This window comes from Meriones unguiculatus, chromosome 8 (genome assembly GCF_030254825.1).
Source record: "Meriones unguiculatus strain TT.TT164.6M chromosome 8, Bangor_MerUng_6.1, whole genome shotgun sequence".
Taxonomy (NCBI): domain Eukaryota; kingdom Metazoa; phylum Chordata; class Mammalia; order Rodentia; family Muridae; genus Meriones; species Meriones unguiculatus.
Window position 1 is genome coordinate 74,908,330 of NC_083356.1, and position 12,046 is coordinate 74,920,375.

A 12,046-nucleotide genomic window follows, 5' to 3' on the forward strand; every position below is an offset into this window, starting at 1 on the left:
CTAGTCCTTCCCTGCCAGGTAGGGTTTCAGTATGTAGCCCTGGCTGTCCTGAAACTCAATTTGTAGACCAGGCTGGTCTTGAACTCAGAGATCTGCTTACCTCTGCCTCCCCAGTAATGGGACTAAGAGTGCACCACTGCTCCTAGCTAAGTGTCATTTTTAAACAATAAAAAGAGTAAGATTTTTATTTATATAGCCTATTTCACATGTGAGCCATGTGTGCAGGGCCCACAGAGGAGTCTGGTAATCTGAGAGAGGAGCTGCCTGACACAGATGCTGCAAACTTCTGACTGGAGCCACCTCACTAGGCCGTAAATGCCATTTAAATAAAAATGATTACATTTTAATTAATTTTTTCAGGTTTATGTGGGGGGTAGATTTGGGGGCAAGAGGACAACTTGTGAGAGTTTGTTCCTTCCATCATGTGAGTGCTAAGGATCGAACTCAGATTGTCAGGCTTAACAGCTGGTAAGCTTGCCTGCTGAGCCTATCATCTGAGCTGTATCTCCTGTCCCTAAGTGTCATTTTTAAATTGGATCCTCAGAGCCAGGCGGTGGTGGTGCACACATTTAATCCCAGCACTCAGGAGCAAAGGCAGGCAGATCTCTGAGTTTGAGGCCAGCCTGGTCTATAAAACTAGTTCCAGGAAAGCCAAGGTCACAGAGAAAAACCCTGTCTCAAAACACACACACACAAAAATTAAATAGGATCCTCATCTTCAGTTACAGGATTTAATATACTGGTTCCTCCCAGCCTGTGGTTTGTCCCCTCAATGGAAGGTTTTGCATGAGAGGAAGCAGATTAACTCAGAAAAAAATGGAGGGAAGCAGGCAAGAGTCAAGATGAGAAGCGACCAAGAAGCAGAGTGGCTGTCATGAGCAGTGGAGGCCCAGACGTAACCTGAAGGTAGATGGGATTCTCTGATGGACTAGAGTGGAATGAAAGGATAGGAATGAAGTGGGGTGCTGTTGATGGCCCACAGGTTTTTCGTTTAAGTCATTATGAAAATGGAATCACTTTTTGCTGGGGTGGCAAAGATGGAGATGCAGTTCTGGGAGGAAAGCCAGGAATCGGCCTTTGACATGTGACATTTCAGCTGTTCCAGTGGCGAGATGAGCCTGTGGTTGCGGGGAGACTCCTCTGAGACAGGCTGAGTAGGTGTGACAGAGAAAGGTCTGAGATGCCCAGCCCTCCAGCACCCGTGAGGCCTGGGCAAGAGCAGCCTGCAGTGTTTGGGGACCACGTGAAGAACAAACTCCCAGCAGGAAGGGGAGGCCCCCACCACAGACTGTACAACCTCAAATCTAACCAACACCTATTAAAAACAAAATGCCTCCCTGAAGCTAAGGGCTAAGCCTGCAGGCAATGGATGAGGAAAATGTAAATGATGCCCAAACACCCAAGCCCAGAGCAGAAAAATGCTGACTCCATTGTCACATTTGAAGCAACTTTATTAGAAGGCTGATTGCCTTTGACAAACTCCAGTTACAGCATAGACTATGCAGACCGGTAATTTTTGCATTGATCTTTGCATCCTATTTGGATTTTCCTTATCAGGCCATTCTGGGGCAATGGAGGCACAACTGCCAGGTGGCCAGCTGACCACCCACTGAGTAAGGACAGCTGTGGGCCAGAAGGGAGACCAGGTCACGGGTTGGGGAGGGCAGGCCACCCTGTCCTTCAGTCCTCACCCTCATACCTAGTCCTGGCAAAGCACCTCACTGCCTTGTCATTCCAAAATGACAAAAATAAAGAACTCCTCCAAGCCCAGTAAAGGATGTGAAACTGTCACCTCTCCCCACTATCCTATCTGGCCTGCAAGGGTCCTCCCTTGTGCCTTTCCTTCTGTTTCCGGTGGGAGACAAATCTCTTTGGACAGACATGCCGTCAGTGTGGGCAGCAGGCAAGGTCACTCTGTGGCCACTCCTCTACCTCATCCCCCACACCCCATCAGGTAGTGACAGGAATGTACAATCAACCATGAACATAAATATGGATAAAAAATGAACTTGAAAATGACAGGCTATTAATTAAACAAATCTATAAAAATAGTTAGGACATAACTCTGTTCAAATAAATACAAAATAAATAGGCTCCAAGCAGAGTGATACACATGTGGAATATGAGGCTGGTCCCACTTGGCCCCACAGGGCCCTCAGAACAGACTTGAGAGCAGCCAAACCAACTGCCCCCCGGGCTCTCAGTAAGTGTGGCACTTGCGCAGTGTTCAGCTTATCCTTCCGAACCAAATCCTTTACCCAGTAAGACATAATTAAGGCCTTCAGCACTTTTTCTTCTCATTAGGGCAGCATTCGTGGGGCAGATACCTTGCACCATCCTCACACCACAGAATGGAACAGTAAGTGTGGTCATGAGCTGGTACCAGTTCTGACAGGGTTTAGGGACAGCTCAGAGGACATTAGGCCCATGCAGGCAGCACAAATCCTCTGGGCTCTAGGTCCTAGCACTAGCTTTCAGCAAAGCCATGCACCATGGTGCCAGGCAGCCAGTGCCTGAGTACCCGGGTATATCCAGATGGTCCTGCTGGTGAGCTCAGAAGAGGCAAGGATGTAAGTGGTACTCCTTCAGCTTCCTGTACCACAAGTCCACATGGATGCTGCAGCTTAGGAAACAGGTTGGAAGGAGCAGCACTGAGGGGAGAGGGACAGACGGACAAGCAGGAGTGAGCCAGGCCCACTTCCTACCATAGCACATCAGTGGAAAAGATATGAGGGGACACAGGAATGCTCTTTGGACCAGAGGGAGGACATGGCTGAGATCTGGCTGCGTGGACAAGATGGAAGAACTAAGCTGGCCTCCAAGCTCACTATCTGGCAGGCACTGCAGAAAATGTCCTGTCTCTAGGTACAGAAGCCCAAATCCTACTGACCCCTGAACCCCAAGGAATGTCCACAGGTCTTCCTTGGAAGGGACACAAGGTCTGCCAGATCAGCAGGACCAGCCCAGAGCTTGCCAGCTCCCTGCCCCTCCCCTGTGGCATCCTGGGTTTCACAGCTTGGGTAAGCCAGCTTAGTGTTGGCACATTCACAGAATGAGATGGCTGCACACCCTGGGCTGTAGCCCAGAATCACGAAGTCCACCACCTTCCCGTCACCGAGACTGCACGCCCAGGGTGATCTTCAGGTTCTCGTATACCACGTAGCTGATGCTCACAGCTGGAATCACCTTCATGAAGTTGGGGGCCAGCCCCCGGTATAGCCCAAAGGCCCCCTCAGTCCGCAGAATTTGTTTGAAGAGGCTGCTCATGGTTACCTCGGGCGCACCCTCAATGGAGGCTGTGGGAGAGAGGCCATTGGTCAGATGCCATCTGTCAGCATCCCAACTACTAAGGACATGAAAGCCAGCGCAGGACTAGCCTTACCTTGTGCCTGCATCCTAGTCCTGACCAGGGCCAATGGGTAGCTGGCCAGCTGGCCACAAGTACTGGAGATAGTGCCACAGGCCAGGAGAACGAACACACCAGGGTCTGCACTGTTCACTGCATATCGCTGTAGCCAGGTATTTTTCAGTGTCTAGAGGGAAATGAGATACAGAAGTGAGCCTTAAAGAGCCAGTGTGGGAGAGACACACTGGGGGGTGGGGCAGCTATTGGATCCTCAGGAAAGCTGTTTCCTATCACATGGGATCTGAGAAGCCAATGTAACCTGATTCACTTGGCCTAGGCCTTGCTGAACTCCTGACTTGCCTGCTTTGGCACCTGCTGTCACTTAGGGTTCTTGACTAGAACAGGAAGCAGAATGAGCACTATGTTCCCAGGGAACACCGGCCTATGTGGTCTGAAGTCTGAGGAGATCTGTGAGTCCCCAGTGGCCACCATGTTTTGGGGTCTGACTGCTGAACCTCTGGACTCTTAGAAGGTACAAAACCTGGGAAAGAGTTTGGACCCACTGTGCCAGAGGTAGAGAGTGACAGAATGGCACTGCAGCAAACAGCTGCCTGCTATCTCTCATCTAAGCATCTCGATCAGGGAGGGCATGGGTAGCAGGCAGGTGCTGAATTTCCCTATGTCCCAGGGCCTATGCCCAAGGGCCTCACCTCATAGACAGCTAGGTCGATGCCAGCATAGGGGATGATCCCCAGCATGTTGGGGATGTAGCCTTTGTAGAAGGCAGCTACACCTTCCTTAGCCAAGATCCTCCTGGCACAGTCCAGCATGCCCGAGTACTGGCCTGTCTTCCGCAGGGCCATTCGGGTCTTCAGAACCTTCAATAAGAGTGACAGGAAGCATGAACACAGCCCGTTCCTCTCCGTGTCCCATGTACACTGCCCACTCCAGGATCTAGGTGGCCTTACCTCCATCGGATAGATACTGCTCTGGGCAATGGCTCCAGCCAAGGAGCCTGCCACAAGCCTTTCATGAATTCTCAATGTCTCCTGATCACTACCAACAAGGCGTTTCATCTAAAACAGGAAAAAACAAAGGGATGCACCAGGGGGCCACAGCACTTCTCCTGGCCCCGCCCTTCCTCTCACAGCCAGCCAGCTGTGAGACTCATGACCCTGAAGCTACTTTATGTTAGCCCCAAATGGAAGGAAGGAGTAGGAGAGCTGGGGTCATGCCCAGGCCTATCTATCTCGCTGCTCTTTGGGTGCAAGTACTGTCTCCAGTGTCAGGGACCACAGTTCAGCAGATACTGCATAAGCAGCTGCTAGCTGGCAACCCCCTCCCAGGTCCTCACCTGCTCATACGCCATGAACTTGATGGCCGACTCTGGGGCAATTTTGAGGACGTTGATGCCATTGCCCCGCCAGAGCGACTTGGCGCCCCCTTCTCGAATCATCTGTGTGAATCCGCCGATGATGCACATGTTGTTGCTGCGAGAGGCATGGACCTGAGGGGAACGAGATCGAGGCACTCAGCAGGACGGAGGGCTGCCAGTGTCTGCCTTGGGAGCAGCCTTTTCGGAAAGGCTCTTCTTCCCTGAGTAATCTCATACAACATCCCAAGAATTCAGCAGGTATGAATGGCTGTTTTTATTTTATTTATTAGTTACTTAGTTTCTTGATGGGCTCTTATACTATGTACTTTACGCTGGCCTTGAATTTTCAGTCTTCCCAAGTGCCAGGATTAGAGGTGTTCCCCACCAACCCAGACAGGGCAGCTCTTAATATCTATACCTCCCTGGACTCTGTTAAAAGCAAGAGTAAGAGGAAACTGTTCAAGCTTCTGTTTTCGCAGAGGCTCATGGCCCAGCTGGGAGGGGCCGGCACATGCTAGATTATGCCTAAAGCTCTTCTAAGTCTTTGCCTCTGTCTGTTTCTGGAAGACAGAGGGAGATCCCTCCTAGTTACTTATGGGAAGGCGGGCAGGGTGGTGCCCACAAAGCGTTAACTTCAAATCCATTATCTGGGGTGGGAAGGACTTTTAAAGCAGGGCCCCAGCTGAAGGAGGGAGGGGAAGCTGAGCCACCAATGAATCATGGGTAAAACTCTGCCCGCTTTCCTGCTCACCTGCATGAACACCACCTTAATTCTATCCAGAGGGTTTCTGGGGTATGTGTGTATGTGTGCTGTTATTGGGTAGGCCTCTATGTGTGTGTGCGTATATATGTGTGTGTTGTTTCTGGGTAGGCCTCCTGGCACAAAAAGTGCCAGACAGAAGCAAAATGGGGTAACTGGTCACTGTTCAGACAGACATCAAAGTCCATGAGTGTCCACATGTGGGTCATTTCACAATGCTTCCCTGACATCAGACAAGCTTATCTCTGCCCTGTGGACGTGGCGTTGCATGCTCAGCCAAGGTAAAGACACTGCTTCCTAATGGCCTCTGGGTCATGCAAGGATCTGTTCACCCTGCCCTCCATGACATCCTAAGATGTGCTTAAGGAACTCAGGTCCTGCCACTCTACAAGTATCAAGCCCATATAAGGTGATACACAGCTTATGTATCTCAGATAAAATTAGGGCAGCTAAACACGAAGGTCTCCTAGGCCTAGATCTACTGGTGCCTGCAAAGCATTAACTCCATTAGCTGGGGTGGGAAGTTTGGGTTTTTAAAGCAGGGCCCCAGCTGTGGGAGGGAAGGCTGAGGCAGCAATGAACCACGGGTAAAAATCTGCCCACTTTCCTGCTCACCTGCATGAGCACCTTCAGTCTGTCCAGGGGGGCAGTGCAGGTTCTGGAAACTGCCCCTGCCCCACCTCCTGCCACCAGGTGCCTCCACCACATTCCCGTCTGCCTCTCCTCCACTGTGAACTCATCTGGAACTGTCAGATTCTCACCAACATCGAAGATCTACGGAGAAGACAAGCAGACACATAGCCAACTTTATTCATGACATCTGTGTGAGGTCATCAAGGAACTCTCCCTTTGCTCTGACAGTGGCTGCAGCTCTTGACCTTGTACATGGTCTAGACAGGAGCAGTTAATGATCAGATAGAATGCTACAAAGCTGCTGCGTTGTCCTTTTAAAGGAAGCTCCTGGAACTCCCAGCAAGGACTGCAAGGCTGGACCACAAGGATCAGGGAAGATGGGTACAAGCCTTGCAACCTGATACGGAACCAGACTGCCAGCAGAACAGAATGTTATGCAAGGTCTCAGCAAACAGAGTCCTGTGCTGCCTGCGTAACACCTTCTCTCTGGAAGTGGTCCCAGCAGACTCTGTGACCTCTGGGCTTCAGGCCAGAGACAAGATAGCTGTTCTGAACCCTAGAATCTTACTTTCACCCTAGAAGCCCTGACCTGGCACTGTAAGTGCAGGGTGGATAAGGCAGGGGCAGCCCAGCCACGAACATAAGTCTTGGGAAGGAGTGTTAAGTCAGACCAACATTTCTAACTGTGAACCACATCTACCTTCCTGAATAGGGACCCATGATAAGAGTGAAAAATCAGTATGTAGGCCCCTTATAGGGGCATGCTTATTAAAAACAAAATGCAAAAAAACAGAGTCAAATCCTGTAGCCCAGGCTGACCTTTAACTCACAACGCTCCTCTGTCTCAGCCAGAACATGTATTTTTGACATAGAGAGAAATGATACTAAAAAAGAAACCCAGGGAAGGCGGAGGCTTCTGTAGCAAGCTTTCTTCCCTCATCCCACGAAGACAGACTGTTTGCTTCTGGGAGAAGCAGCAGCATGGGGAAAAGAGATATTTAGGATGGACCATGAAGGGCAGTGGCATGTGGGCATAGGAAGGTACTCCCAGCAAAGGGTCAAGGGAATAGTCATGCTGTTCAGGCTGGTCATTGTATGGGAAGAAGAGGAGCATGTGGCTGGCAAAAGAGATGATACATTTCACTGTGTCATCAGGACCCCCACCCGGGCCTGTATGGGGAAGGAATAACTGATACCAGACAGAGAAGGCTGCTGAATGGACGGTGGGGTGTGGCCTCACCGTCGAGTGCTTCCAGTACAGGATGATCTCGGGGATGTTCTCCACGGGGTGCAGGAGGTGGTAGTCCCTCCACTCATTCCAGTCAATGGTCATTGTGCCATTCTTATCCATGCTGTAAAGCAGAGGCATTGTCAATCCCATGTGTCACACCCACCTGCCAGCTGTGTGCCCTACCACTGGGATGGGATGAAGGTGAGTGCCAAGAAACCAAGAAAACCAAAGGCACCTTGCCCACGAGAAAGGGTAAGGTGACTCCATGCCCCATTTTCCACAAAATGAAGATATGGTGGCCCACAAGAACCCCATTCTGATAGGGAGGGAGGTAATCACAGGGTGACAGATACTTACTAGGTGACAGGGCCCCAGAAGTGGCCCGTTCGTATTCTGACAGACAGACAAAGGAGGATGCGGAGGAGAGAGGAGAAACAACACAAATAAATGCTCTGAGCAGGTTAGTAAAGCAAGCGCACATCCAAGGACACTAGGGGAAGCACAGCATGAGGAACTAGGCGGAACTGGGCTCCTGGGGCTGTGTCCCTGTGACCAGCCAGCTCTAAGGCCAAACAGGGACAAACTGTTCTAGTCACAGGGCTTTCTGGCAGACCCCTGCTCACAAGCAAGCCATCTTTCTGGCCCGCATATGTAGCTTCAGACTGAAGAGCAAGCCACCAGCAGCAACCCAAGCCAAGGGCCACACATGGCACAAGCCCCTCTCCATCAGGCAGAGAAAGTGCTCCAGGGACACTTCTCACTAACGAGAAATACCCACAACTAAGCTTGTCATTTTTAAGGGTCACTGGCAAATGGGCTAATTCCAGATTTGGAACTCCTCATGTAAGAGTGGGGCTGCAACCTCAGGAGAACCTTGCTTTGGGAAAGGACTTCTTATTCCTCCTTCCAAACTGCAGGGCCAGTTTCAGGGAAGCAGGTCAACAGTGAACAGCATGTGGATTAGTCCAAAAGCCTTTAAAACAACCCACAGAACAGAGCTTGCTTACACTGACCTCTTAAGAATCTTCTCTGCCTGCTGTTCAGAGATCTTGACACCCAGGTCCCGCAGGGACTGCATGATCTCTTGAGCATCGATTCGTCCTGTGACAATAAGATCTATGAGCGAGGTGTGGCATTTGGTAAACTAGGCCTGCCCAGCAGAGGAGCTACAACCAAACTCACCATCGTTCTTTTTGTCCAGACTCTTGAACACCAGCCTCAGCTTTTTCTCATGATCTTGGAGGTAATGTACAAACTCTTCAAAGTCCAGTTGCCCATCAAGGTCCTTGTCACCTGCTTGTACAATTTTCTAGAAAATCAAAGTCAGGACTTGAGGTTTTGTTCACAGGCCTCTTGTCACAATGGGGAAATAACTGTTCTCCACAATGACCCAAGATATCCTATCTCTAAGGATATACCAGCCCATGGGAATCAGGTGGCATCATGTCAATTTACCCACACACCAGAGCCACTGCTTAGGTTCCCAAAGGCTATCCAGAAGGCAAGCAAGAGCCTACCCTGCTTGGGTGAAGAGACACATTCCTATAAGAAAGCCTTCAGAGAGGTCATCAAGGCAGCTTGGTACTTGCTCTTTCCAAACATTCCCTAGACCAGCCAGGGTCAGCAGCTTGGCTCCCCTGCAGGGCTGCCCCTGGAAACAGACATCAGCCCCATGCTCCTGGCTGAGAGCTGGGGATAGCCTTGGAATCCAGACTCCCTTAGGAACTCTGCTACTTGCTCCATTCCATGTGGCACTAGTCCAATAACAATTTAGTGATGAGGGTAAAAGTGCAGACAATGCCTACTTGGCAGAAACATTGCCAGGGAACACTCTGGAAGCTGTAGAAACAGATAGGAGGAGCCAATGGCAACTATTCTTGGGCTCATGCTTGATGGCACTGCCAGTCCAGGCCTTGGTCCAGGGATACCAGATATAACCAAGCCCAGATTCCCAGGCAGGCACTGAAGGCCAGGGCAGCTTCACTAGTTTAGTGGCCTAAGGCTTTAAGAGACCCTGACCTGCAGCAGCATCTGTCTCAGGTGAGCATTGCTTGGCAGCTGTAATGCCAGTTGGATGCAAAGTAGCTGGAGCTTCTCCACTCAGCCTGGGGTATGGGGTGTGCAAAGGCGTTACTGAGGGTTCTCCAGAAGCTAGCTCTAAGACATATAGCCCATCTTCTCCCACATTACGAAGCAAGAAACAGCAGTTAGAGAGATGGTGTTCGCAGGAGGCCAGGGCCATCATGTGCACTCCGAGCCACCTACAGGTCCTACTACCACCCTGAAAGTTAACCTCAAGAACTCATGGGGAGAATATGGGTCATTCCAATTCTGTAGCACTTCAGTTTTCTTTCTTTCTTTCTTTCTTTCTTTCTTTCTTTCTTTCTTTCTTTCTTTCTTTCTTTCTTTCTTTCTTTCTTTCTTTCTTTCTTTAAAATTACATTTAGCCAGGAGTGGTGGTGTGCACCTTTAATCCCAGAACTCTAGAGGCAGAGGCAGAGGCAGAGGCAGAGGCAGGTACACCTCTGTGAATTCAAGACCAGCCTGTTCTACATAGTGAGTTCCAGGCTAGCCAGAATTACAGGATGAGACTGTCACAGTCTCCTCCCCACCAAATCCTTTTAATTACATTATTTATCTATTGAGAGGGCTCTTTGAATCCAAAACAGAGACTCTCCTAAGAAAAATGTTCCTTGGTTCTCTTATGGACAAATTCATTTACTCGTCAAAATCAGCAAGCTAAGTCAAAGTGTTTTGAGCCAGCTAGGGTTTAGAAACTGATGGACCAATGGCTACCTTGCATTCCCAAAGAGTGGCCATTATGACTTCCCTCTCACTTAGTACCATAGCCACCGATTTTTTGGGGGAGGGCAGACATAGATCCTCAGGACCCAACAGTGTGAGGGGTGGGGTTGGCATGTGGGACAGATGGAGCACATGCCTTATCTGCTAGCTGGGATTATGTTAACTTCTTGCCAACTTCTGTGTTCTTAGCCATGGGCTACCACCCCAGATTTCAAGTAGATAGGAAAAAGTCTATATGCCATTTAGGGAGGGGGCATACAGAACTCTCTCTCTCTCTCTCTCTCTCTCTCTCTCTCTCTCTGTGTCTCATCCCTAGGTTGACTGCCACCAAAGTAATCTATCCCCATGACACAGACCATCTACAACTGTGCTAACTGTACCCTATTTAAAAACATTCTCAAAGAGCTTGCTGTGTATATGTGGGTATGATGGTGCACACCTATAATCCCGGCACTAGATAGAATGAGGCAGGAGGATTGCTGAGAGTTTGGGGCCATTCTGGGCTACACACCAAGACCCTCTCTAAAGAAATGTCAAGCGTGGTGGTACATAGCTTTAATTCCAACAGTAGAAAGCCAGAGCAGGCAGAGCTCTGTGAGTACCAGGCCAGCCAGGGACCTACTCTGTGTCTTCATTCTGCAATACACAAAACAACATTCTAGCATTGAGAGTATAGCATGAATTTAGTCAATCAAAGCAAACACCAAAACCACAGTTCAGTTTCTCATCATACAAGGGCCAGGACCACTGTTGCCATCCTGCTCCCTGGGGCACCTAAGCATTTTAAAGTCTGGGAAGGAAGGCTGCCCTCTATCTTACCCTCTCTTCTCCTTCAGTGTGCTTCTAGCCTGTGCCCGAGTCACAGAAACTTCCCATAGCAGTGAGACAGCCACAGGCCTCTATGACACCCTGTACATTATAGGAAGCTCCATCTCAGTCAAGGAAAAGGATTCCCATCCAGAAATTCCATCTTCCACAAACAAGTGCCTTCCCTCCCAATCCAGCCTTTCTTGGAAATTACACAAAAACCAGTCATTCCCATGACAGTGACGTAGAACTGCTAGCTACAGCCACAGAGGGCTGGGGAAACACCTACATTTCAGACATTCTTTCCTCTGGGAAAGTCATGCCTAGGTACCATTCATTTCTTCCCTCAAAACCAGTCCCTGACTGCCCCTCAGCACACAGGCTCAGCATACAGACCTGCTTCCATTGGCGGTAGGTGGAGAACTCTTGCGAGGGGATAAAGACACTGAGTTTGAAGATGGACTTCAGCTCCGCGGGAAGCCCCTTTGACTCAAAGTATTGGAACTCAGTCTGGGCCTCCCCCATGATGGGCACATACAGGCACAGGCAGAGCATGCTGGTGAGACTGGGTGCTCAGCCACCAGCCAGGGCAAGTTCTGGCAGAAGCCAAGGGTGGGAAATGCCGGCGTTTTCAGGAAACTGGCCCAAGATATGCCTCGTCTTTGCTGTCACTGGCTGCTAAGTCCTGCCCTTTTACTTAATTGAGAAAAAAATCCACCCACTTCAAGTGCAACCAGCAGCCAATGAGCACCGGCCTCAGCAGCCGGCAGTATCAGGTTGCCAAGAGCAGAGGAGCAAAGATCAGGACTGACGTCACTGCCTGCTGCAGTTAACTCTTGGAGCCCAGGCAGCAGACACTGCCTAGGGTTGCAGTCCCATATCCCAAACAAACCTTCACCCCTGGCTGTCAACCGCTAAAATAAACAAACAGCCAACAGTGCTTTCATACAAATGCGTCACACTATATAGCAGCTTTCTCTTCTTAGTAAATCATTCCCAACTGAAAATTCAGTGAAAACACAGACTGAATCAGAGACTGTTGAAAAATGACCCAGGCTACTGTGGGAGAGAAATCTGAGAGCCTCGTTC

The 12,046-nt window shown here is 49.9% G+C and overlaps 1 protein-coding gene across 11 annotated transcripts in view; it reads right to left on the reverse strand.

Moving 5' to 3' along the window:
• Positions 1–1,430: 1,430 nt before the first annotated feature.
• The window catches only part of Slc25a25 (solute carrier family 25 member 25), a 35,180-nt gene continuing 24,564 nt past the window's right edge, over positions 1,431–12,046 (reverse strand). For 3 of the 11 annotated variants that reach the window (XM_021658486.2, XM_021658640.2, XM_021659008.2), the window contains exons 2-11: positions 8,528–8,654; positions 8,359–8,446; positions 7,703–7,738; positions 7,355–7,466; positions 6,097–6,255; positions 4,701–4,853; positions 4,315–4,422; positions 4,057–4,224; positions 3,383–3,533; positions 1,431–3,296 (exon numbers count right to left, since the gene is read on the reverse strand). In XM_021658486.2, the coding sequence (XP_021514161.2) occupies positions 3,112–3,296; positions 3,383–3,533; positions 4,057–4,224; positions 4,315–4,422; positions 4,701–4,853; positions 6,097–6,255; positions 7,355–7,466; positions 7,703–7,738; positions 8,359–8,446; positions 8,528–8,654 (1,287 nt within the window). In that variant the 3' untranslated portion in view covers positions 1,431–3,111. Of the gene's footprint in view, positions 3,297–3,382; positions 3,534–4,056; positions 4,423–4,700; positions 4,854–6,096; positions 6,256–7,354; positions 7,467–7,702; positions 7,739–8,358; positions 8,447–8,527; positions 8,655–11,353; positions 11,716–12,046 lie in introns of those variants that run through there. The other 8 variants (XM_060389931.1, XM_060389935.1, XM_060389932.1 and 5 more) reach the window with 5 other exon arrangements.